At 36.5% G+C, this 27,247-nt stretch overlaps 2 protein-coding genes across 5 annotated transcripts in view; one reads left to right on the forward strand and one right to left on the reverse strand.

Moving 5' to 3' along the window:
- Positions 1 to 28: 28 nt before the first annotated feature.
- Positions 29 to 15,124, forward strand: LOC105053731 (alcohol dehydrogenase-like 6). 2 transcript variants are annotated; one of them, XM_073245455.1, is made up of 10 exons: positions 29 to 251; positions 364 to 500; positions 1,563 to 1,609; positions 1,722 to 2,044; positions 2,831 to 2,913; positions 3,090 to 3,165; positions 3,255 to 3,316; positions 4,675 to 4,770; positions 4,848 to 5,009; positions 12,056 to 12,317. In XM_073245455.1, exons 1-10 carry the CDS (start codon positions 209 to 211, stop codon positions 12,116 to 12,118), a joined length of 1,092 nt encoding a protein of 363 aa, XP_073101556.1. In that variant the 5' UTR covers positions 29 to 208; the 3' UTR covers positions 12,119 to 12,317. The 2 variants fall into 2 exon arrangements, with proteins under 2 accessions (XP_073101556.1, XP_010933295.2); XM_010934993.4 differs by lacking the exon at positions 12,056 to 12,317 and adding an exon at positions 14,886 to 15,124 and having other exon boundaries at positions 32 to 251.
- The window catches only part of LOC105053732 (uncharacterized), a 34,679-nt gene continuing 18,218 nt past the window's right edge, over positions 10,787 to 27,247 (reverse strand). The window contains exon 4 of one of the 3 annotated variants that reach the window (XM_073245453.1): positions 10,787 to 11,667. In XM_073245453.1, the coding sequence (XP_073101554.1) occupies positions 11,546 to 11,667 (122 nt within the window). In that variant the 3' untranslated portion in view covers positions 10,787 to 11,545. Of the gene's footprint in view, positions 11,668 to 14,381; positions 14,426 to 15,196; positions 15,437 to 27,247 lie in introns of those variants that run through there. The other 2 variants (XM_073245454.1, XM_010934995.4) reach the window with 2 other exon arrangements.

Consider the following 27,247-nt stretch of genomic DNA (forward strand, 5'->3'; position numbering starts at 1 on the left):
CAACTGAGGTGGGACCGAACATGGAGGTTGGTGCAACTCACCTACTCCCACACCTTCCGCATCCTACGCTTCTACAGCAAACAGGCTGTCCGAGGAAACGAGGGAGGCATTGAGACCGGGACAAGCATTTGAGAGACGGGGCGACGGAGCAGAGTACCACGCCGGAGACATAATTCCTTCTTGATTTTCTGCTGCTGCTGCTGTTCCGATGTCTTCGCCGATCAAAACTCCGGGCGTCATCACCTGCAAAGGTTTTCTTAATTTTTAAGCTCATGATCTTGTATGCTTCCTTTTATCGCTTTTATAGATCTGGTTTCTTTTCCTTTTTTTTTTTTTTTTTTTTTCTCTCTTCGTTTTGGGTAGCTGCGGTGGCGTGGGGACCAGGGGAGCCTCTGGTGCTGGAGGAAGTAGAGGTGGATCCCCCCAACCCAATGGAGATTCGTGTCAAAGTCGTCTGCACTTCTCTCTGCCGGAGCGATGTCACCCAGTGGGAATCAAAGGTTGTATACACTTCTCTTCTTTCTTCCCTTTCATTTATTTGTTCATTTGTAAGCCGCAAACATTGCCGATAGAAAACCGCCTCCCAAAACCCAGGTGAAAAATATGGAGAGTCGACGCTAGATTGAGGGCTCCAGCTATGAAATGAATTCTACGAGGGCATTCATGAACACTAGGTTGCCTCTTGTTTCAGCAATAACCTAAGAAGAAGGAGAAGTACTGTTGATTCGAATTATGGGAGAATTAGTCGCATTTGTTTCAATCTTTCATTTCTTTATTCTAATGTTGAAACATTGGATGGTAACAGCCACCTTCTTGCTCCAAAAGAAAAGGAGAAAAGTGGATGCACAAAGCGGACACCAAATAAATGGGGTAACGCTTGATGGTTATGATCATGGTTTTATTCGTCACCAATTGAGGATTTATTCCACTTCTGCATTTAGATCATCTTCCATAATCTATGAAAGTTTAATGAAATTGCCAGACTTTGAAAACAATCACATGCACTAGTTGACATTGCTTACATATTTAGCATCGAGCTGATTATATTGGGGAACATGGGTTTATTGTTTATTTCCAATTAGCTGTATGATGATGACTTGCAACATAACCAAATGGCTTTCCCAATTCCAAAATGATGAATGATTGCTCGATGCATTAAAGCCCTCGCCATTGTGCTCATAATGCTTCTTTCATTCAAAATGTGTGAATGGGTCGGGTTTTTATTTCCATAAGCAAAGTGGTGATGGTTGTTGGTTAGCATATAAGTTATCATTGGATTTTCTTTTCTAAATGTTAGTGATCCTAGTTACCCTCCACCGGTGGTTCTGTTGTGGCAAGCTTACGAAAACATTTGTACCTGTTCAAATCTGATCAAGTTTAAATTCAAATTACATAGCAAAGTACCAAGCATATTGCTTTTCTTCATTTTATTTAACTTGTTATGTGATATCTGAGACCGTAATGCTTCTTTTGAGGTTTAGAAAGTTTCTATCTATTAAACTGCAATCCATTTGGCATTGAGCCCATTGATGGTTTTGCTCATCTTGGCATCTATATCACAGGCACAACCTGCTCTGTTTCCTCGGATCTTTGGCCATGAAGCATCTGGGTTTGTTCTTCTTCTTGATCTAATCTGGACATGTTATGCTATAATGAATTATGTGACATGAACTGGCAAACTATATACTTGATGGTTATCCCAAAAACTCTGTTTTCAACAGGATTGTTGAAAGTGTAGGCGAAGGAGTTAATGAATTTGAAGTGGGAGATCATGTACTCACAGTGTTCATTGGAGAGTGCAAGAGCTGCAAGCATTGCCTTTCTGGAAAGAGTAACATATGCCAGACTCTGGGTTTGGAGAGGAGGGGCCTCATGCACAGTGACAACAAGACTCGTTTCTCGATAAAAGGGAGACCTGTTTACCATTATTGTGCAGTGTCAAGCTTCAGTGAATATACAGTGGTCCACTCTGGTTGTGCCGTTAAAATCAGCCAAACTGCACCTATGGATAGAATATGCCTTTTAAGTTGTGGAGTAGCTGCAGGTAAAGCTTGAGGATTGTCATGCTGTTCATTTTCCCCCTTCACCCAGTAGCTTTGGTTCTCATGCCCTATTGGATTTGCTTTGAAAAATCTTTGACATTTTAATAATGCACAAAATAAGCTCAAGATCTGCTTACTTCTGATCCATGTTTCTTTACCACATGTATGCTATTTATTTAGCTTTATACTTAGTTGTGCTTCCAGATTTTCTTGTATCTAGAATGGCTAGTTATGAGGATGGGTAGGCCTATGATGATAACATGTAAAGGACTTGCAAGAGATCAGTGACAACATATGTATGAATGACAAAAAAGGATTTATAAAGAAAACAACATGGTTGGTATACATGTTGTTGGTTACAGTTTAATCTACCTGTCTACTAATATATGTATCATCCTGCCTTGTTGGTGCAAGCCTATGATCCGTAATGAATGAAACAAATTGAAGTTTATGTGAGCATGATTATTAAAATCCATTGCAATTTTCACTGGGCCAGTGCTAGCTGTTTAAGAAGACTTAATACACCTTCCTTGCTGAAGTTTCGTAGCTGAGAACTGCTGTTGTCGATACAATGAGTAATTGCTGGATGATTTTTATCTAGTCACCACTATATGCTTGCTGACTTCATTTTCAAAATCATGTAATTCTATTGTTGTGATTCAACTTGAGGTTCATATACTTTCTGTCACGTTCTGTGTTGTTATTCTCAAGTTTCTTGCTGGCATATACGATGTATATTACAATTGATTGGATGGTCGATGTAATTGTAACTATGCTCATACTTGTAGGCCTTGGTGCAGCTTGGAAAGTTGCAGACATATCGAAAGGGTCAACTGTAGTTATTTTTGGTCTTGGAACTGTAGGCCTGTCAGTAAGTGTTGCAGTGAATTCTAAGGGTCAACTTTAGTTACTTTTGGTCTTGGAATTTTAGGCCTTTCAGTAAGTGTGGCAACTAGATCTGTCATTCTCATCCACCAGAATGCTTAATGCCACTAGGGACCTGTTTCTGTAAGTACATGTCTCTAACTTCTCATGTTGTACAATCAGGTAGCACAAGGTGCTAAATTAAGGGGGGCTTCTCGAATCATTGGAGTGGATACTAATCCTCAAAAGTATGAAAAGGGTATGATATAGCTGCATGCTGATTAGTTGCCTTATTTGATACTAATAGGTTGATCTTTAGTTCTTGACTGCCGTTTATTCACGGTACAGGAAAGGCTTTTGGTGTGACAGAATATATCAATCCAGATGAGTGCAATGAACCTGTCCAGCAGGTAGTCCATATTCCATGAACTTACATAAAACAAGAAACTTTACCAAGATGCATCATTTCATACGTGCTAAATGCACACAATACATGTCAATGTTTTTCCTTAGTAGTAAAAAAATTACATAGTCGATATATTCTCCACTTCCAGAAAAATGGTAAAATCACAATCAACACCTAAATTCACACCTGATCCCCATCCAAAAGAATAGCATTCAAGATCAATCTCCAGAACTACCTCTTGCCTGACTTTTTTGAATCCTGCTATGGATCTTGCACCAAGCTGCATGAGCATTGATATGCCTTTCCCCCTTTTTTGCAAACCTTTATTCTTCATTGGATGATTTTTGGCTGTCAGTTAACCTTCACTACTGTGAGTTAATGGAAGAGCAGGAGTGGCCTTGAAGAGACGTTTGCACTGAATGTTGCAACTTGCAAGCACACTATGACAGTGATGTGGTAACCTCCAACACACAAGAATGCATCTCGGATCCACATTATCTCTGTTATGAAACTGATGCAGTATAGCTTACCAAGGAATGAGTTGAATTTTGTAATAAACATTTGCCATTTGATTTACAAAATTTTATTATTCTGTTTTGAAAGTGTTCATCCAGCATTCGAATGCAGTATGATGATCTAAAAATAAAATCACCCTCAGACCTCACATCCAGGCTCCCTTGTAACTAGGTTTTCTCAAAGTAACCACCATTTAATCCAAGAGGAGGCAAACCTTCTTCTAGTCCAACATCAATCATGGTTTGTCCATTTTGGATCCTCATGATTCTTCTCCTCTGTAACTGTTTGGACCCTGAGAATACAATTTTAGGGGGCACAAAACAAATTATAAGAAAAACTTAACTCACTCTTCAAGCTGCACATCTTTCTCAAGATCTAACACCGACTTGAAAGATTGCCTTTTGATCTTGCTTCTTTGGTAATTTTATTCTACAAGTAATGGGCGTGGTGGTGTGAACACAAAAACTTTGCCTTTGTCAGGTCATGAAACATGTAGCCATGCATAATGATGCTCTCATTGTGAGAATGCCATAACTTATTAATGAACAACATATAAGGATTGAGCTATGCTTAAAGTATTGTGATGAGGCCATTTTATTTGTCCTTTTTCACCTAGATATCATTTTTGCTACGACATGGTATTTTTCTAAAGAAATATTTCTTTCTTGTGTGCTGCATTCTTCAGCAGACATATATCCCTTACAATCACTTTCTAAAATTGATTACTGATAATATATTGTTTCAATAGTGGACGAGGATAAAGTTATTTCTATTTACATTCTTATTTCCTTATTGAAAAATTGAATAGATAAATGAGAATTGGTATAAGCAGACCACAATTTGCAGGTTGTAAAGCGCATGACTGATGGAGGGGCAGATTTCTCTTTTGAATGTGTTGGTGATACTGGAATAGTATCCACTGCATTACAATCATGTTGTGATGTAATTCTCATCCTCCCTTCTGTTTAGAGCCACATATAGGATATATTATATTTTTTTGACATATTTTATCTCTTTAGGGCTGGGGACTGACTGTGACTTTAGGTGTGCCAAAAATGAGGCCAGAAGTATCAGCTCATTATGCCTTGCTTCTTTCTGGAAGAACTTTAAAGGGTTCTTTATTTGGAGGATGGAAACCGAAATCTGACCTCCCACAATTAGCTGAAAAATATTTGAGGGAGGTAAGTCTCAACATTATTTTGAAAATATACATATATTGGGTGGGCAAAATTTATTACTTCATAGCAACTACATTCTGTTCTCTGAACTGACTTTGACAGTAGAAATAGGAGTTCCAATATTTACAACATTTGAGGGAGGTAAAGCAGAATTGTTGTATTCCTATTAAATTGAGATCACTTTTATATCATCAATGGTTCTTAAATATTTCAGGAAATTAAAATTTTTTTGTTAGAATATGCTTAAAATTTCTCTATAGACAATGCAAATACCCCTGAGCTGCATGACCATGAGTCCCATCTCATATTATATTACATCATATGGATTCCCTTCTAGGTTCAGTCCATTCTTTAGTAAATATACCCCTCTGGGGACTTCCTTCCAATCTACGGATATAGACACATGAGAATTTCATCAATCAAAAGTTATAGTGCATGCACAAGCTCACATTAAAAACATAATGAAATAAAACCAAGTCTAAAGGTATCCATTGGGACTGAAATGACATCTATCTTATTCCTTTTACTGGATCATATGCATTACATGTGCTAAGAACCTTTCATTGGTTATCCAGTTCATGGTTGTCCATAAAATACTCCTACCATAGATCAGTTACATCTTTTTGAATGTCCATGTACCAGGCAATTCTTCCCAGGTTAATGTGTTTATAGCCATTTATCAAGTATTATTTTATATTAAATTAGCCATGTTCGAAAGATATATTATGGATAGTTTGTCTGTCAGACAACCTCTTTGAATCAGTCATATGCATTTTGCTGAATACATTACATCAAAAGATGGGGTTACAGTTGCGCAGCATGTACATATTCTATGCATGGCGTGCGTCGAGTTCTGGTGGTCTTTGCTATTAGCATTCCTAGATGTAAGTCCACTGTTTAGATCAACAACCCTCTGTTTTTTTCCTGGTAATAGAAAACAACCGTAGCTGATAGAGGAAATCTTAAGGCACTTGTGAGAATGTTTGACACAATGCACTCACTGCAGGATGGCAAAACATGTCCATTTTTGTGTTGGATAATAGTGAAGAAGAGAATGAGGTATGTGGCAATCAATAACCCAAACACATGGATTAAAACAATTATTTTTTCCTTTGATCTTCTTGATTCATTTTTTCCCACCAAACTCACCCTGATCTGCAATGCTCACTGGCTTCCGCTGCCATCACCTTCCACCTTTCCTTGTAAACTCCCTCCTCTTTCCGCATTCTTAGAACTCAACTTGGCTTCTATCACCATCTGCCTTTTCCTCCCACCTTAAATCACAAGAGACAAAAATAGCACCCATTGAACAGTTGATTACAAGATACAACCCCCCCCCCCCCCCCCCCCCATAAAACCAACCCACAAAAAAAAAAAGGAAAGGCATAAAAGAAAGAAATGAGAGTTTCTATTGGGTCTCAACCTTTATAAAATGCATCAACTTTGGACAATTAAAATATGAACATCAAAGGAGATTTTCTTCCTTTGGAAAAAAAAAAAAAGAGAGATGAATTTCCTTGTTTGAAGGTTTTAAAACCAGAGGTGCTTCTGAGCCTTTTCAGAAACTTGTCTCCTTAATAACACAAATGTAGGATATAAATAGAGTTGGAGATCAAATTGCAGTTGGGGATCAAATCATGAAGTTTCAATGTCATCATAGAGCATTTTAATATTGTAGAGCATACTCAAATCAAATGTTATAATCATGTCTCCTTTCTCAAGCAAATAGAGAAATTGTAAATAGATTAAGAAGGTTCAAAATAAAGAAATTTCCATGCTTGTCCGCAAAATTATTTGGGGAAAAAAGCTCTAACAATGCTTTAAGTTTTTGAAGGTTGGTGAGTAGAGATGATTCTAGCAATAGGTGATGGAGGCTGATGGTGGGAGGGGAAAAATGAAGGAATTGAGAGTTCTAGAAAAGTAAGAGTCGTACCTAAGAAAACAGAAAGAGAGGGTGATGCGGCATTAAGAAAAATCAAGGTAGCAAATAGGAAAGGAAAATAAAAGAAAGAAAAATAAAGAAATCAAGAAAGAAAAACAGTCAAAGAAAAACAAAAAAACTAAAAAAAAATAGCCCACTTTAGGATTTTCAAGTTGTCATTCCAAGTTGTCTCCTTCAATACAATAGAAATCTTTAAATAGATCCTCAAATAAGATGAAAATGAAATCACATCATAATAAAAGTGGAAATCATATCTCTCGATATGGAAACAAGATAAAATCTCTCAAATAAGATAGAAACAAAATAAAATCTCTCTAAGATAGAAACAAGATTTTTTCTCAATATGGAAACGAGATAAAATCTCTCGAATAAAATGAAAATAAGATAAAATCTCTTAATTATTCAAAATTCTATAATTTCTAAATTACAACGTTTCCGTCTAAAATGTGCTGAATTCCTAATTCTCATAATTTCCTCCCGGCTGGAAAAAATTCATCTCTGACGAGGAATTGCAGTAGGCTTCTAGGAGATCTGGATCAATGTGGTGTAACTCATCCTCATGAATCCAAATAGCATCTGAATCTAGTCGGTCCGGCCACTTAATCAAAATCTTTGAAATCCGCCATGAGCAAAAGAAACAATCACGTTAGTGACAATGTGCTCAATGCGGTCCGGTGAAAATGAAGTGGAGGAAGAATTTGAACTGGCACTGAAGATGTAGTGCAACCAATAGGAACTCCTGCATGTACAGTAGGAGGCTCGAAATGTGTCTCGATAAGAAAACAAATCCACAATATTGAAACTGGACTAAATTTCAAATAAAAAAGTAACTCTAAATAATAAGCATTAGGTCCAAGTTTATGAAGGATGCGAAAGGGACCAGTAGCTCGAGCATACAATTTCTTAAACGAATGTTTGGGGTAACGTTTTGGATGAATATGAGCCATTATAGTCACCCTCATTCAACTCTACATTCCTACGGTAAGCATCAACAGCAAGTGTATATTTCTCTGTATTTATAGTAACTTTTTGTTGAATATCGACATGAATGTCACGAATATGTTGAATAAAAGAGGTGGCATGCTCAAAAATACAGTTATCCATAGGTAAGGGAGCAAGATCAATGGGTTGACGAGGATTAAGGCCATTAATAATTTCAAAAGAGCTTTTGTTAGTAGACTGATTCATTGAATTGTTATAGGCAAATTCTACCATAGGCAATGATAAATCTCATGTACCAAGTCTATTGCCAACTAGACACCTAAGCAAATCACCAAGGCTACTGTTTACAACCTCTATTTGTCCAGCTAGTATGTCCTCTGGAGTCACATCCTTAAACTCCTCCATCAACTGCTCAATCTTAAGGGGTGGGTTATCTTGGGAGTTCGAGATCAAGTGCATCCCACCCCTAGGACCTCGAGCATACCTAGTAGGTTACTCATGACGTCTAGATGAAAAAATAGGCAGTTCAACTTCTCCCTCATAGTTATCTCCATAGTACTCATTATCACTAACTTGTGCTATATAATCTGGAGGAATCCTACGATTATGAGGACTTTAAAAATTGTTTATGGAATGTTGAAAAATTAGAGGGATTGACATATAAATTGGAGGTGTCTGAAAGGACTAGCTAGTCTGCAAGACATGACTCGGACCATCAGTTGGCTTAAGAGTCTGGAAAGGAGGCTGATGAATGGGTTGACTACTAGTATGGTCATCTTTTAGGGGATGTTTATCCCATTTTGACTCTCTCAGGGATAGTTGGCGTTTGACCTATTGATCGATGAGATTAGTCATGTCCATGCGATGATCAACTTGATTAGTACGAAGCTCATTAAGCTCAGTTTGAAGTCGGTCTAATGACTAACATATTTTGTTTAAAGTCTCTTAGAATGCAGTTTGGATATTTTTAATGGATTCAAGCTCTTTTTCCATAGAGGAATAAGCATCTTTCAAATTATCAATGGTCATGATGGCATAGAAAGGCAAGGACAAAAATGATTTATATTATAATCACCGAGAAATCCAACCACAATGCTCACAATGAGAAATATAAAGTCAAATGCAGTGCCTATGTCTTTTTAACTCATGCAATATCAAAGAGGTGATGTGATATAACCGAGCTATTGAAAATAAATATAAACAAAATGAGGCCAATAAAATGATTCGGATTCTTCTTTTCTTTTTTTTTTTCTTTTTTTGAGTTTAGGAAAGGATGAAATAAAAGAAAGAACATAAGCAATCATAGAAGCTATCCATAATTTGAAGAAGTTATAAAGTTCAATAAAAGAACTGTACCTTACACGAGATGAGATCAATTACTTAAAAGCAATTTGCACAGTGTGCAGAAAGCGATTTGATAGGGCTCTGATACCAATTTGATGTGGCATCAAGAAAAATCAAGATAGCAAATAGGAAAGAAAAATAAAATGAAAGGAAAATAAAAAAATCAAGAGAAAGAAAAATAGTCCAAGAAAAACAAAGAAATTAAGAGAGAAAAATAGCACACTTAAGGATTTTTAAGTTCTCATTCCAAGCTGTCTCCTTCAATACAATAGGAGTCTTTAAATAGATCTTCAAATAAGATGGAAATGAAATCATATCCTAATAAAAGTGAAAATCATATCTCTCGATATGGAAACAAGATAAAATCTCTCAAATAAGATAGAAATAAGATAAAATTTCTCTAAGATGGAAACATGATTTTCTCTCAATATGGAAATGAGATAAAATCTCTTAAATAAGATGAAAATAAGATAAAATCTCTCAATTATTCAAAATCTTACAAGTCCTAAATTACAACGTCTCTGCCTAAAATGTGTTGAATTCTTAATTCTCATCAGATTAGAAGTATTTTTTAATTGGTAGTCTTGGCCCTCTTGGGTAAGCAGCTTCTACCATTTCTCTCCCTTATTCAGTTTTATTCCATGCGAATCCAATATATTATCTAGACATTATCTTGTAGTGAGTGCATTGCATCACGTACTCACACATGTGCATAAACATTTCCTTTGACTGATAGAGAACTATAACATCTACCTCGGCAGTTGAACATGCAGCTTATTTTTATAGATAAGCTCATCAAGCCAATTACTCTTGCCATGACAAACTAGATGAAATATGCATCTAACAAAGATTGTCTCATCTATGGCAGTGATTTTATCCATATTATTATGCCTCACCTTGGTTTGTTATATTTCTACTTCCCTAACTAATGGACCCTGTTCCTTATCCCATATAAGAAGCAATACCTGCAAGTCAGCATATTTGCCAAAAGCTATAGCTATGGTTAATCCCTTCCGTTCTTCTTGTAGTTGTCATTCAAGATTTTAAATCCCATGGGATGAAGGTATCTCAGTTTTTCCATGGAACGGGATACCCTGTTGTCCTGTCCCATCTCAGTAGTAATCCGATCATACATTTCGGTAGATATTCTCCATCTCTCTCCTTGGCTTCTTTCCTTTCTTTCATTCTTTTTTTTTCTTTTTTCTTTCTTTCCTTCTTTTTTTTTTCTTTTTTCTTCCTTTTTTTCCTTTTCTTTTTCTTTTTTCTTCCCCCTTCCTTTTTTATTTTCATTTTTCTTCTTCTTTGTTCACTTTTTTCTTTTCTTCATCTTTCCTTCCTTTCCTTCTTTCCTCTTTCTTCTTCTCTCCCCATGTGGGTAGGTTTTAGAGTCCTACACCTGTCCTGGTCCCATTTGCTCTCAAGAATGGGACGAGACGGTCAGGATGCCCTCTGTCCCACCTGGATGTAAAATCTTGCTTTTGATTTTTTGTATCCTTTAAGCAATAACCTAATTTATTAGCCAGTGTCCCCTTTCAATTTTTCATTAGGAACTTCGCTTGCTTCTCTATTTCAATCTTCACCCTTCAATGTCTTCATTCACCAAAGTGCCTATTATGCAAGTCTGACTTGCTATTTGAATGACAAAAGCAAAGTCATAAAACATTTGAACTAAATGAGGTTTTTTTGTTACTGTTGGTTTCTGCACATACCTCCAAAGGTGCTGAGCATATGCACATGGTAGTTGCCCAAATAAATAAGTGGCACTCAAGTTCACTAACCTGTTATATACACGAAAGTTGAACCTAAATCAAGTCCAATTGCATTACGCTATCATAGTTCTAACTAAGATACTGCAATGGATATTACCTATCTCTGAAAACTAACTAAATCATTAAGACATAGGGCCTACTTGGCATGGCTTTTTTCCCCCTTGTGTTCTGTTATTAAAATAAAAGCATGGAAACTGGAATAGAAAACATGTTGGTACTACTATTTCTATTTCCTATTTTCTATTTTTAAAAATATTCTGATGAGGTTTGAAAAAAATTGAAAGCAAGAAAACCTTGCTTTTGATTTTCTGAAAAAAGGGAAATCAAAGCTTTTCAAGTGAAATCATCCTTTTTGATACCCTTTGCAATTCACACCACCGACATCACATCTACCATTACTGCCACTGCCGCTGCCTCCATTGATGTCGCTAATGCAGCCACCACTGCCATCTCCATCATTGCCGCTGCTGTCACCACCCCCAACACTGCCACTGCCATCACCACCTGCACCATCTCCTCTATGACCACTACTGCGGCCACCTTCACCATTGCTGCCATCTCAATACTTTAGTGGGTATTCTATTCCTCCTCCTATATAGAGAAGTGCCACCGCCATGACCTCTACCGCCGCCACCAGTGCTACTGCCATCAACCCCCAGTGCCCCTGCCCAAGGATGCAAGGGGTCAGTTTCTGAATTTTGTTGTGTTTACAAAAATAAAAATAGTTGATTATACAAAACATGTCTATGTTTTTTGAATATTTAAACATAAAGTAGAAAGAGTTCTTTCTATTTTTAGAAATTGGAAAAGTGAAAGTGATTCCAGGTGCAACCTTAGTCATTATATTTCAATTACATTATATTCAGCTGCAGCACTAAAATGGATCATATATGTTTTTCTTTTGTTGCTTCATGAAAACAAAATAAAAAGTGCAGTATCACTTACTGCTGCCTCTCAGAGTATATAGATATGATAGTCTACCCTTCAAATTCTTTGATTACTTTTCTTAGAGCAAATATGTGCACTATTGTGTTTTAGAACATTGTATGCAGCTTGTGTTTCTGCGAGTGGAAGTCATACTCAAGAGATCTCCATCATCACAAATAACCACCTGAAAGTGCCATATTCATCTTAGCTCACAGTTTGTAACATCAGTCTACAATTTTAAACAGTTCACTTGTGCACGACCATAACTTTTCAACTAGGGCTGCCAAATATATACTAGCTTCAATGGTATTGCTGGCAGAGTTATGAGTTCATTGTTTTGAGTATGGTTAAACTAAATTCTGATTCAGATCAGAGTACAATTAAATATATGAAGCGTGGTGGATATAATATGTGCTTGTATATTCTTGAATAGGCAAAAATGGATTAGTGCCCATGATTCTTGCCTTATCTGTCAATATGCATTTAAATCAGTTGTTTAGTCATTATTTCCGAATTGGCACGACCTTCCATCTTCAGGATCTTGGGATATTGAATTCTTCTAACTTTGACCAGTGAACCTGTCTCTTTCTTCGACATCCTTCGGTATTGACGTTCAAACTGGTTAAAAAAAGAGTGATTTTTTCTTTAAAACTAATCGAAAATTCACACATTGCGCAGAATCGGATGTACAAAAATAATTTTTCAGATATTATTGTCTTTTTTTCAGATGTTGTATTCTTATTATTATTCAAATTATTATTAATAATAAATTAATATTTTAAAAATAATATTTTTATTATTATTTAAAAAATAAAATTTTTAAAATAATATTTTATTATTATTTTTTTGAAATTAATTTTTTAAAAATAATATGTTATTATACAAATAGTATTTTTAAATTAATAATAAAAATATTATTTTTTAAAATAATATTTAAAAAAATAATATTTTTATTATTATTTTAAAATTAATATTTTTTTGTTCAAATTATTATTAATAATAAAATAATAATATTTTTTTCTTTTTTCCTCCCTCTCTTCAAATATTTTTTTTGTTTTTTTTTGTTTTTCTCCCTTCCTCCCGCCAGCCCCGCCCCTACAGCATGAGAATCAGGTCACGATCAGTCGCACTACCCCCGCTGCAGCCTCACTCCATCGCCGTCATCATCGGATGCATGAAAATAATATTTTTTAAAATAATATTTTATTATTAATTTTTAAAATTAATTTTTTAATAGTATTTTTAAATTAATAATAAAAATATTATTTTTTAAAATAATATTTTGAAAAAGATAATATTTTTATTATTATTCTAAAATTAATATTTTTTTGCTTCAAATTATTATTAATAATAAAATAATAATATTTTTTTTCTATTTTTCTTCCTAAATATTTTTTTTCTCTCTTCTCACCGTCCGTGCTCACACAGCATGAGACCCAGGTTTCGGCCATCCGTGCTGTCCCCACTGCTGCCCCACTCCATCACCGGCCCTGTCGGATACATGAAAAATAATTTTTCTGATGTTGTTGTATTCTTATTATTATTTGAATTATTATTAATAATAAATTAATATTTTAAGAATGATATATTTATTATTATTTAAAAAATATTATTTTTAAAATAATATTTTATTATTAATTTTTTAAAATATTTTTTAAAAATAATATGTTATTATTATTAATAGTATTTTTAAAATAATATTTTAAAAAAATAATATTTTTATTATTATTTTAAAATTAATATTTTTATTTTGCTTCAAATTATTACTAATAATAAAATAATAATATTTTTTTTTACTTTTTTCTTTTTTCCTCCCCTCAAATATTTTTTTTAAAAATTAATACCCTAGGAAAATAATATTTTAAATTATTATTAGTAATAAAATAGTAATAATTTTTTCCTCTTTCTTTCTAAATTTTTTTTTCTTTTCTTTTTTTCTTTTTTCCCCTTTCCCTTCCCTTCCTCCTGCCCTCCCCCTCTCCAAATATTTTTTTAAATTAATATCCTAAAAAAATAATATTTTAAATTATTATTAGTAATAAAATAATAATAATTTTTTTCTTTTTTCCTCTCGCTTTCTAAATATTTTTTTTCTTTTTTCCCCATCTCTTCTCTTCCTCCTGCCGTCTCCCTCTCCCCCACCTCCCGCCTCGGCCGCATCCCCCCGGCTTCGGCGCCACCAACCCCCCTTCCCTCTCCTTCGCGGTCTCATCCTGTCGCCATCCCCTCCTGTTCTCTCCCTCGGCCCTGACAAATCTGAGCTTCTGGGGCTCCGTGCGAGCATCGGCAACCGCCCCTCCCCTCCGATTTCGGCACCATCAATCCGGCCCTGTCCCACCATCGTTCGTGCCGCACCCGCCGTCTGCACCTCACCCAATTTCATGCGACCACCAAACCCCCTTCCCTCCCCTCCTCCGGCTCCGATGCCACCAAACCCCCTCCCCTCTCCTCCGCGGCCCTGTCCCGTCACTGTCGCCTCCTGTTCCCTAAAATGTCTGGATCGAGATGGAAAAAAAATTTGAGAGGGGTCGGGAAGCTTCGTAAGAAAAAGAAAAAATAAAATATTTATGGAGAAGTTGGAGCTCGACATGTGATGTATTGGGAGAGTTTTGACTTCTTGAGTTGGCAACATTATAATACTCATAGAGTATTATTTTGTGTGTGTGTGTGTGTGTATATATATATATATATATATATATATATATATGGGTGCGTGTGTGTGTGTGTGTGTGTGATGACTACCTACCTGAGTGAAATGGGCTAACCATCATGCTACGTCTATTTTAAAGTTTGTTCTAATATTACTTGTCCTTTTCTATCTATTCTCATATTTCCATGTACCTGGTTACTATTTTAGTTATGCATTTCCTACTTACAGCAACATTATGCAGGTATAATAAAATATAGTTTATTTGTTGTTGTTTCAAATAATTGCCAATGTGTTATCAATTACAGGAAATTCAACTTGATGATCTCGTTACACATGATTTGCCATTTAATAATATTAATGAAGCTTTGAACCTAATGAAAGAAGGGAAATGTTTGCGCTGTGTGATCCATCTGCCCCAATGACTGTAGACTGTGACCAGACACGGGTAATCCACATGTAACATTTTGTGTATTTGTACTCCTGAGGCTCTTCTGTTCAAAGCGTGGTATGATCAATAAAAAAAACAAGTTATGAAAAACCTTGACATCTGTTGTCTTGAGAGGAGGAAAAAGGGAAAAAACCATGATGTTTGTTGCCATTTTGTTTAGATGGAATGTATTCTCGCGAACTAGTTGGCCATATATTTGAATGGCATTTTCTTTTCTGATGTTCCAGTGAACTTTTATTTTGTTTATCACATCAGTATGAGATTCAAACTTTTCCAGTAAGCTTTGCAGTAAAAACATTATGATGTCCACATGTTCATTCGCCTAATAAAATTTTGTTATTTGTTGCTTTTGTCACGTCTTGAATTTCGCCTTGAAAGATGGGGCCTGCCTGGAATCTCGACACTTTACTGCAACAATAAGCAGGGACTATTATTAGAGAATACTGATAAAAGGATTGAAGTAATTAAGTTTTGTTTGACATGGATTAGCCAGTTTTCATATGAAGATCAACTCAATATAGGTCTATCTTTACTTGTACCACAGTTCCTATTTGACGGGTGAGAATTCAGTTGGGATCAAACTAGGCCCTGCTGTTACATACACATGGCCTTCTCAGCTTCTTCAGTTCGCAATTGGACTCAAAATCAGGCTTCTCTTTAGGGGGAAAAAAAATGACATGCCATGATCATCTGTCGCAACTTATAGATTGTGTTTTGCCTTTTAATAAGTTTCATCTCAGTGTTAGCAAATGGAACTTTAGTGCGGTCGAGGTGTTGATGGGAAGGCCTTTTAACAGTTCTTGTGGTAGTGGTAGCACCTGCTTACTTTGAATGTACCGCGAGCTTCTGTATCACAAATGTTCAGATACCATGCGAAAAAGAATGTTGATAAAGAATTCAAAAATCTTTTTATCTCTTTGATTAGATACTTGAGCTCATAGTTATTTTGGAGATACACATGAACTGAGCACTAGTGAGGATGGAGAAACAACGTTGTCTAAGCTCTAGTATATTCTGTGGATTATCTCGTCCATCATTCTGGAACATTTTAGTTTATTTGTGCTATCAGAGTGAGGAAAAACAGAGAAATTATAGCAGAAGGATAGAGAAATAAGAATTTGGGAGGCAGGGAGTTTAATTAATAGTTGCATTGGTCTTATCTATGGAAGTCATTAATTCAGTCTTTATCTGTTGCTAAAAATCAACTCCAACTAGCTGACAACCCATGTTAGGAAGATTACAAAAATAACCCAACATGATTTTCTCAATTACCTTGATTTCCCATGCAAAGAAGATTTTGAAAATAATCCAACATGAATTCCTCAATTGCCTTGGTTTCTATATAATGAAGATCACGAAAACAACCCAACGTGATTTTCTCAATTGCTTTGGTTTCTCATGTAAGGAAGATTGCTTTGGTTTCTCATGTAAGGAAGATCGTAAAAACAATCCAATGTGATTTTCTCAATTGTCTTGATTTGTTTTCACCTTTGGCTGTTTTGATTTATTGCCACTTCTCTCTTATATTTTTCATATATTTGGTTATATAAAAATAGTATATATAGTGCCGTGTATTAATCAAAATGAAGTGAAAAAAATTAATCAAAAAAAAAAATCCATATTCTTGTTTTTCTTTATTTTGCTTTATGGTATCAGAGTCACACAAGAACATGAAGACCACTTTCCTTCAAAATCTGATCATGGCTGCAAACACTCCAAAATATCATTTTTTCTCAAACGTCAACATTGTAAATTTTGTAACACTGAAATGACAACAATTACTTGTGATGTGAAACACAAGTTCTGTCTCTAATTGAAAGTCAAGATCTTCTCGATTTCCTCATCAATGAAATAATACCTCCATCTTAGTTTCTTGATCAGAAGATCTGCAATCCAGATACGCTTCACGGTTATGGACAGATCGACTTATGAAGTTATGGGTGGTTGGAACTCTCTCAGAAGATGTCCTCGAGTATGTAGTTGGCCCCATAACTTTTGCACATGTTTGGAAAGTACTAATTAAATATTATATTCAAAATTCAATTGCTCATTAATTCGATCTCCTGGCTCAACTCCAACATATCGAAAAAGGGAATGAGTCTCTTATTGTCTATCTTTGTGAATTCAAATCTATGTGATTAATTGAATGTAATTGGTAAACCTATGTCCAATGCTAATAAAATTTTTAGGTTACTCGAAGGATTCCGAGATAGCTATGAGACTTTTAAGACAACAATGCTCAGGCCATCGAACCTAACATATGCCAAAATTATTTCATAGATTCAAAGCTATAAGTTGAGAAATAAAAAGACTCTGTCAGCTGCTAATCCCGCACGTTGTAATCGAGGCAACACTAAGGTGCCCCAACCACTTTCAATTCATATGGACGTGGCTTTTCTCAAACCAGCCAAAATGGAAGAAATTTTTCTTCACCCCACACTCGACCAAACAGCATCCCAAGCCAACGCAATCAGCCTCTAGCTATCCCTATATGCCAAATATATAAGAAAAAAGGACATGAAGAGCTTAAATGTAGGCATCGGTTAGACAAAAATTATCAAAGTGATGATTTACTTCAAGGCCTGACTGCTTTATACATCTCTGATTCTTATGATGATGAATAGCATCCCGATAACAAACTAGATACTCTTACCAATCTGGTTCCTTATTATGGTTCCAACAATGTAATGGTGGGGAATGGCAAGTCACTCAAAATTACTTATATTAGTACGGGTCATATTGATAATAAATCTTGCAATATTCCACTTCAAAAATGTCCATATTATGCCACAAATAAAGAAGAATCTCCTATCTATCTTACAGCTAACAAAGGACTACCCTTGCTATCTTGTGTTTTTTTTGTTTTTTGGGTGAGAACCTTGCTATTTTGTGTTTGACAGTTCTAGTTTTTCTATTAAGGATTTCAAGACTCATTAGGTGCTGATTTCGGAAACTAATCGCTGTGGATTATACACCAATGAACATCCATAATTGGCCGTGTTTTTCTCTCAATGGCATAAGTTGGCAGATGAGTATACCTGGTGTCATTGATTGGGGCATCCAAATAGCTGGATACTATAATATTTGCATAGTAATTGTTTGATTTCATTTAATAAGTTAACTAGTTACCTCTGTACTAGTCAGATTTGTAAGAGTGAAAAGTCACCTTTTCCTTCGTCAGATTCTTGAAGTTGTTTTCCATTAAAAAAAATACATTGTGATCTATGGGTCCTGCTCTAATTTTTTCTATGCAACAATTTTGTTATTATGTAGTGTTTATTGATGATTTCTTGTGACACTATGGCTTTATTCATTGAAGTAGAAAAGTGAAATCTTTGCTATATTCTTAACTTTTCAAAAATTGATTGAAAATAAATTTGATCGAAAAATTAAGATATTTCAATCTGATGGAGATGGGAAGTTCTCTAATAATACTTTTACTACTCTTGTTAGTTGTGGTGTACATCATCAATTATCTTGCCTAGGTACATTGGAACAAAATAATGTCGCTGAGAGAAACTATCGGTATATTGTTGAATTAGGACTTGCTGCACTCTTTGAAGCCTCCATGCCTCTTCATTATTGGGTAGAGGCTTTCTCCACTATTAATTTCTTGATCAACCGACTCCCCTCCGTCTCCCTGAGCATGCACATACCATATGTTCTTTTTTTAACAAGGAGCCTAATTATTCTATACTACGAGTTTTCAACTCGTGCTGCTATCCATATCTCCACAACTATGCTGCTAATAAATTTGATAAACACTCCTTGCCATGGATATTTCTGGGATACAGTGAGAAGCACAAGAGATATTGGTGTCTTAATCATTCCACCGATCAGGTCTATATATCGTGGCATGTTATTTTTGATGAGAACACTTTTCCCTTCATAGCTACTCCGCATAATGAAGCTCCGCACTTACCATAGACTGACTTTGACCAAGCATGGGAACTAACTTGCCTATTCAATGAAATATCATCTAATCCCCTAGCTCCAGTCACGGCATTAAATGAGAATCCTATGCAATCAAATGAGCTTCCCATGCAGCCCAGCCATAATCTCTCTCTCACCGCTACTATCAATATGCTCCTTCATGCACTAATGATGAGCTCATAAGTGATGCATCTCCCTCTATTGCCAATGACTCCAATCAACCATTGGCTCCCTCAATGCCTTCTCATCGAGTGCTCTCTGCTCTATCATCCCACGATATGGTGACTCGTTCTAAGGTTAGTATTCACAAACCCAACCTTAAATATGTGAATATTGCTTTATCGACAATTCCCTCCAAACCTTAGAGTGTTGCTTCTACTCTTAAACAGTCTGCCTAGAAAGGAGCTATAATTGAGGAATTAAATGCACTTGCTCTAAACAAGACTTGGGATCTTGTGTTGCACCCTCTGAATGTGAATGTGGTTAGTTGCAAATAGATTTTCAAAACTAAACTCAATGCGAATGGCAGCCTCAATCGATTAAAAGCCCACCTTGTTACTAAGAACTTTCACCAAGAAGAGAGGATCGATTTTCTTGAGATATTCTGTCCGATCATTAAACCGGATACCATTCTCATTGTTCTTACTATTGCAGTAGTTCGAGATTGGCCTATCCGTTAACTTGAAGTCAAAAACACCTTCCTATATGGTCTTCTCAATGTTCCGATCTATACGGAACAACCTTCTGAGTTTCGAGATCCCACGTCCCAATCATGTTTGTTTCCTCTGGCAAGCTCTGTATGGCCTCAAACAAGCCCCTCGAGCTTAGTTCCACAAATTTAGTGACTTTCTCATTAGCTATGGCTTCTTTCGCAGCACTGCTAATCCATCTCTCTTTTTTTGTTTTGGCATCGTGGCCATATAATATTTTTGCTCATATACATTGATGATATAATTTTGATGGGTGACCCTTCTGTTGGGAATAGTGTCCCAAAGCCAATCGTCAGCCTGTTGACGGTTGTGCTCATTTTTGTATATGTACATGAATTATGAATTAATAAAAATTATTTTGGTATTTTTCATCATAAAATGTTTCATCTTCTAATGAACTCCTATGTTGTGGTGAAGTCCTTAGGACTATTTAGACTCGACAAAGGAGGATTTATCGTTTAGTCCTTAAATTTGTTCGCGATAAAATGATACATTGTTACCAAGGACGATAATGTTTATCAAGCATAGGTCGTTGTGTGCCATATAGATTGGTTGTCTTCTTAACCAATGAGTGTGGAGACATTGGTATGGCATACAGATGAGATGTAAGGGTACATCTGCACTGAACGTGACTGACTCCGGAGCTATTTCTACTGTCAAGATTTGCTCCGATGGAATATGGATATAAATGTCCCTCCGACCTGAGACCGCCACGGTGACTTGCAAGCAACTCACTGCACTTAGGCACTAGACTATCTGAATTTCTAATTCAGTGACGGAAGGCTGTTGGGTGTAGTCAAATACTTTACTTGTCGGTGCGTGTGTCAAGATGGGATTGACCACTCCAGTTTAGGAGCTGTGTACAGTCATGTTTCAATTTAGCAAAACATTGGCCAAGTTAGTCTTTGTGAGGAGTCACAGGACTGTTTGAGTTGAGCATGATTCGGATGATCTAATCAGGGTGGACAGTTTAACCCTGAGTCGTCCTAAACACAGAAGTCAAAAGGATGAATTATACAGTAACCATATTCACGTAGGTTCTGAGTGTTGCGATTGCGACTATTCGATCTATCCGATCGTCGGGTACCATTGCTAGATGGTCACTTCGATTAGTACAGAAATTGGTTCCTGTGCTACCGACTTAGGTTCGAACCTGCGGGATCACACACATTAGAGGTTCCTATCTGATCTGATGGCTGATGAAGAGTCCTAATGCTCGTGGACTATGAGTCCTACGTGTCTGGGACTCTGTGATCGAGAATCAGAATTCTCTGATCACGAGTCCCACACATTTTGGGTACCGGGGTCAAGAGTCCCACTGGTTTGGGACTCTTCGATCAGGATTACATATCGATGAATTCTGATGCCCGATTACCCATCGGATTTGGACTCAATATTTATGAGAGGTTTAATTAATGATTTGATCGCTAATTAACTCAATTTGATTGAGTAATTAGTTTTGGATCAAGTCCAATTGAATTAGATTCAGTTGGGTTTGACCCGATTAGGTTAAGAGTTGACCTAATTGTCGAGATGGTTTGGTCCCTGATTTGATCAGGGGTTGGGCTTAATCAATTCTTGATTTGATTAGAATTTTATTGAGCCTAATTAAGCCTAATTAAGTTAGATTTAAATTAGTCTAATTGGGCCTAACTTATTTGGTTTAATTAGGTTGGTTTAAATAATGAAACTACCTTAACCCATTCTCCCTGTGCCACCTCACTTCCACTGCGTCCATTTGAATTCACGAGAAAGAAGTTCTCATGAATTTTTTCTCACGCAAAGCCCTCCTCACGCCCTACTTTAATGCACCAAATGAGTGGATAAGGATGATTGGTTGGCCATTCAAATTCAAAACAAAGTTTGAATTTGAATGAACAACCAATCTTAGCGCCTTGACCTTATCCTCTTTTAGCACCCCATTTATTACACGAGAAAATATTTCTCATGAAATCACTCACGCACAAATTAAGCCATGCCCTCCTCTTCTCACACCTTTAGTGGATAGGGATAAATTAGTTTCCATTTTAATTCAAAATTTGATTTGAATTCAAATGTGCAATTACTCATCTTTATCCTCTCACGTGGATAAGACCTTGGTTGTTGTTTTAAAAGGAGGAGAAGAGTGGGGCGTGTGCAAGAAAAATTTTGGAGAGAAAATCTGGGCGTGAGGAATCCTTGTGTGCAAGGTGAAGGTCTATATCCTTCCGAGAGAAAAAGAAAGAAAAGAAAGAAAAAATATGCGCAGGGTTTCAGTGAGTTCTTCAGGGTTTCAGCCTGGAGTTCGGGAAGTGAGAAGGTGAGCTACGAGTGTCGTGAGCCTACCAAATTTCAGGAAGATCTTCAACATCCTCTCAAGCACGTCTACTGACAATCCGGAGCATCCGAAGAATCGACAGACATCGATCGAAGAAATTCGATCAGCATCGACCGTCGAAAGGGCTTTACAACGAGCAAGCACTCGTGTAAAGTCAATCAGACCGGGAGCTTCGTATGGATGATCCGCAGAGACAGACACACTGTGTGGTTGCATCACGATGATCAGATTCTTCCGACGGTGATCAGATTGCGACGATCTACTAGCCGCACAAAGATATTGTGTTCTGAACACATTACAGTAAATATTTACTGTTCAAATTTAAATTTCAAATTTAAATGCATGCATGCTATATATCATATTTAGATCCTAGTATAGGATAAATTTTTATTAATTAATTAGATTAATTAATAATTTTCACTGTAAAATAGTGATTTTGAAAAAATTTTAAAATTACCATTTTACCCCTGCACTGAATTTTCTCCACAAATGGTATCAGAGTGGGTTCTTAGATATGATATATATTTGCATGCGTAGATTAAGTTGTAATATAAAAGTTAAAATTCAAAAATTTAAAATTTAAAATTTAAATTTTGAATTTTAAAATTTTAAATTTTAAATTCAAAATTCAAAAATTTGGAATTCAAAAATTTGAAATTTAAAATTTAAAATTTGGTTGAAATTTTAAATTTGAAATTCAAATTAAAATTCAAAATTTGAAATTTAAAATTTTGAAATTTGAAATTTGTTTGAAATTTGAAATTCAAAATTTAAAATTTAAAATTTGAAATTTGAAATTTAAATTTTGAAATTGGTATATTTAGATATACTTGATCCAAGTAGCAAGTAATCGAATTAGGTTGGTTACCATGACCGTCCAGTCATAGGAGAAAAGTAGGGTTTAAAGGCCCTCTCTTCCCATTCGATGGGGTCTCCTATAGCGGTAGGGGTGCCGATGTGATTATATCCCATGCAGATGAAGCAGCGAAAGGAATATTCATGATTTATTTTGATTGAGTTATTTTCTATTATGTAATTAGCAATAGGATTGCTATTTATGAAATGTGCTGATATATTTGTGTAATGAGTCAACATATTTGGTGAACAGAAAATAAAACCTTTCAAATTTGAAAATTATTTTCAAAATACCAAACCCTGATCCATCAGCCCAAATACTTAATTAAAAAAATTAAGTGTTGTCTAGTAGGTCTAGAATTATAAATTAAGACCTAAGATAATTGCATAAACTTGTGGGTCAATGGGTTAGATGGATTAGGTCTATAATTGGGTTAGACCTAAGGTTAGTTTAAAGAAATAGACTAAATTAGAGTAATTGGTCAAATCTAATCAAAAGTTGAATTAGATTAGGTCAATGATACTCTAGACTCAACTCCAATAGTTGTAGTTGAATGGGTCCATGTCTTTAACTAGACCAAAATGGACTTAATTCATGGCTACGTGGTGGAACCCTATTTACTAAGTTGATCAAATTAAAACTAATGAACCGGTTGGTGTCTAAGGTAAGTTTGACGTTTGACCAGTGATTTTTAAGCGGGAGCTACTCGCAGTGATTCGACCTCTGATGAGTTAATGGCTTATCCCCACCACTGATCTCACTTACCTGGCCAACCTGGTGAATTAGGTTTTGATTAGATCACTTGGTGATTAGGACTCACCCATGTCATTAGGTAAATCAGTTTGACTGATTTAGGTGCTCCTAATGCCAGCTTTAAGTAAATCCTTTTTAATCTGACTTGGTGAAGTCAGTGGAAGGATTGAAATTGGCTGGATATTTTCTTCTCATCTATTTTTTAATAAAATTCTCAAAAAAAAAAATTATTAGGTCCTAAAAATGATTAAGTTATATTGATAACTAAGTCATAGCCTCTCATTAAGTGAGTGATAATGAGTCCATTAGTTTAATAATTATTGGAGGCCCAAAGGCCTGGTGCTTATTGACTAATGGAATTATCATTCATAGTATGATAATTTGGTTTGAGTCTTTCTGATAGTGGTTAGGTTGGCCGATCAAAGTCGGGCTTGATCATTTATTGATCCGATTCACTAAATCAAATCATGTTAATGGTTGGATCTAACCAGATTTTTTCAGTGGAGGCCAAGCCTACTGATTAGGTTCTGGGGCAAAATTAATTACTAGAAGTTGTTTAGAGAAACAACTGGTTATGAACCTACCCATAGATGCACATGGGTTGACCAACCAAAGTTGGGCTCGTATGTAGTCTGTGTGGATTCTAGTACCCACTAAGGAATTAAAGTAATTCCTTAAATTGAAGGTTGAGGCTACCAATTCGTAAAAATACTGGGAGAAACTTTAGACTAAAGTCCAAGTCTTTAGTATTAATAATTTATGTACTAATATAGGTCTGGTTTTCCTTTATGCAGCTATGGCCACTACCCTGTCGCTCCGATCATTATTAGATAATGACAAGCTCATGTGACCTAATTTTGATAGCTGGTATCCAAAATTAAAAATCATCCTTGAGCATTAGCGGATCCTTTATGTAGTAACGGATCCGGCACCTGATGAGCCAACCCTGAACGCTAGAGGGACGGTCCGAGATACTTACCAGAAGTGGCTCAACGACCGCACCAACGTCCGATGCATAATGCTGGCGGTAATGAATGATGAGTTCAGTCGCAGGTTCGAGAACGCCCAGCCACAGGAGATGCTTCAAATGTTGAACGACTCTTTTGGCACGCTTGACGACGTTGAAAGGTATAAAACTAGTTGTGCCATTTTCAATGCTCGGATGAGGGATGGAGCCTCAATCACTGATCATGTACTGTACATGATCGAAATGATTGAGCGTCTAAGTAAACTGGATTTTTCCCTGCACGAGTAGCTCGGTAAGGATGCGATCCTTAATTCTCTGCCCAAGTCCTTCCTTCCCTTCCTTACTGATTTTCGAATGACAAAGCCTGCAGTGAACTACCATGACTTGTTGGAGTTGCTGCAGAACTTTGAGAAGGATCACCAGCTCCATAAGGAGTCGGTGAATGTTGTGGGAGGGTCTTCTTCTGGTCGTCGACCCTTTAAAAAGGAAAGAAGAACAAGAAGAAGAAGAATAAGAAGGTGCATCTGCATGCTGGGATGTCTGCACAGGGTCAGACCAAGAAGTGCAAGCCCGACTAGAGCCAGATGGAGTGCTTTTTTTGCAAGAAGCAGGGGCACTGGAAGAGGAACTGTCCTCTACACATTGCCTCACTGGACCCGAACAGGCCAAAGAAGAAGCAAGGTACTTATATGATAACACCTTGCAACTTTTTCATTTGTGATACTACTGCCTGGGTATTGGATACCGGAAGCCCTTATCATATTTGCAATTCGATGCAGGGTCTGCAGGTCAGTAGGAGATTTGATGAAGGCGAGAGGTTCCTGAACGTTGGAGATGGAAGCAAAGTTTCAGTTCTAGCATTAGGAATCATGAACCTTGTAATCAATTCTCGAAATATAATTCTGAGTGAATGTCACTATTGTCCAAGCTTTTTATTAAATATTATTTCTGTAGGCCTTTTGGCCATGAACGGTTATCAATTTTTAATAAAAGGAAACGTTTGCAATATCATTTTGAATGGTGTTACAATGTTTATTGGACAACTTTATAATAGAATTTACTTTCTATCACAACCTGTTAATGTGGTTCAAACCTTCAGTAAACACCCTAGAATAGATAATGTGTCAGAAGTCTACCTTTGGCACTGTAGGCTAGGTCATATCAATAAGAACAGGATAAACAGGTTGGCTCAAGAAGGAATTCTTTAAGTAGGTGATTGTGAATCACTTTCAACCTGTGAGTCTTGTCTTCTTGGTAAAATGACCAAGTCACCTTTTACTGGAAAAGGTGAGCGAGCCAGTGAACTCTTGGGTCTGGTATATTCTGATGTATGTGGACCCATGAGCTCAAGTGCAAGAGGTGGATATTTCTACTTCATAACCTTCACAGACGACCTATCGAGGTATGAGTAAGTCTATTTAATGAAGCATAAGTCGGAGTCGTTTGAAATATTCAAACTATTTCGAAATGAGATAGAAAAATAAATTAAAAAGTGTATTAAAACTCTTCGATCTGATCGAGGAGGTGAATACCTTTCCAATGAGTTTCTAACATATCTTGGAGAGAATGGGATTCTCTCTCAATGAACTCCTCCTGGAACACCACAGCATAATGGTATATCTGAAAGGAGGAATCGAACCTTATTGGACATGGTTCGATCCATGATGGGGTTTGCTGGTCTGCCGATCTTTCTCTGGGGATATGCGCTCGAATCGACTTGTTACCTTCTAAATAGAGTTCCGAGTAAGTCTGTAACCAAAACGCCACATGAGATATGGATAGGACATAAGCCAGTACTCTCGCACTTTAGGGTTTGGGGGTGTCCGGCTTATGTTAAACGTTTAATTACGGACAAGCTAGGACCTAGGTCTGACAATTATAATTTTATAGGATACCCAAAAGAGATCAAAGGATATTATTTCTACCTGGTTGATGAGCAAAAGGTGTTTGTCAGACTTAAGGTAATCTTTTTGGAAAAGAAGTTCCTTGATGAAGGGACTGTTGCCTCTAAGGTCGAACTTGATGAAGTTCGATAGGTGAAAAAACTGACACAAGTTGCTGAACCTGAACTGGATTTGATTAGATCAGATCCGAAGCCCATTGTTCAAGTACTCTTAAGGCGATCTGGTAGAGTACCACGTCAACCGGACAAATACTATGGTTTCTTGATCCGGGACGACGATCCTATCAAACTTGATGAAAACGATGAGGATCCGATCACCTACATGGATGCAATGCAGAGACCCGACTCTGAGAAATGGCTAGAGGTCATGAAATTTGAAATGGAGTCCATGAAGGTCAATGATGTGTGGACATTGGTTGACCCACCTGAAGGAATAAATTCCATAGGGTGTAAGTGGGTCTTCAAGAGGAAGAGGGGCGCAGACGGAAAGGTGGAAACTTATAAAGTCCGTCTGGTTGCCAAGGGATATCGTCAACGTTATGATATAGACTATGATGAGATATTTTCTCCTGTGGTAATGCTCAAATCCATTCGGATTATGCTAGCGATAGCTGCCCATATGGACTATGAAATCTGACAGATGGATGTGAAGACAGCTTTCTTAAACGGAGAGTTGGATGAAGAGGTGTATATGATACAACCTGAAGGATTCACATCCACTGATGAGTCTAAGGTGTGCAGACTACAGAGGTCCATTTATGGACTTAAGCAAGCATCCCA

The sequence above is a fragment of the Elaeis guineensis genome, chromosome 11 (assembly GCF_000442705.2).
Source record: "Elaeis guineensis isolate ETL-2024a chromosome 11, EG11, whole genome shotgun sequence".
Taxonomy (NCBI): domain Eukaryota; kingdom Viridiplantae; phylum Streptophyta; class Magnoliopsida; order Arecales; family Arecaceae; genus Elaeis; species Elaeis guineensis.

Bases quoted from the DNA above. Each gene is read 5' to 3' on its own strand.
- LOC105053731 (XM_010934993.4), top strand. From the start codon at position 209: ATGTCTTCGCCGATCAAAACTCCGGGCGTCATCACCTGCAAAG. The intron at 2,045-2,830 runs GTAAAGCTTGAG...TCATACTTGTAG, and splicing joins AAGTTGTGGAGTAGCTGCAG to GCCTTGGTGCAGCTTGGAAA. The intron at 3,166-3,254 runs GTATGATATAGC...TTCACGGTACAG, and splicing joins TCCTCAAAAGTATGAAAAGG to GAAAGGCTTTTGGTGTGACA.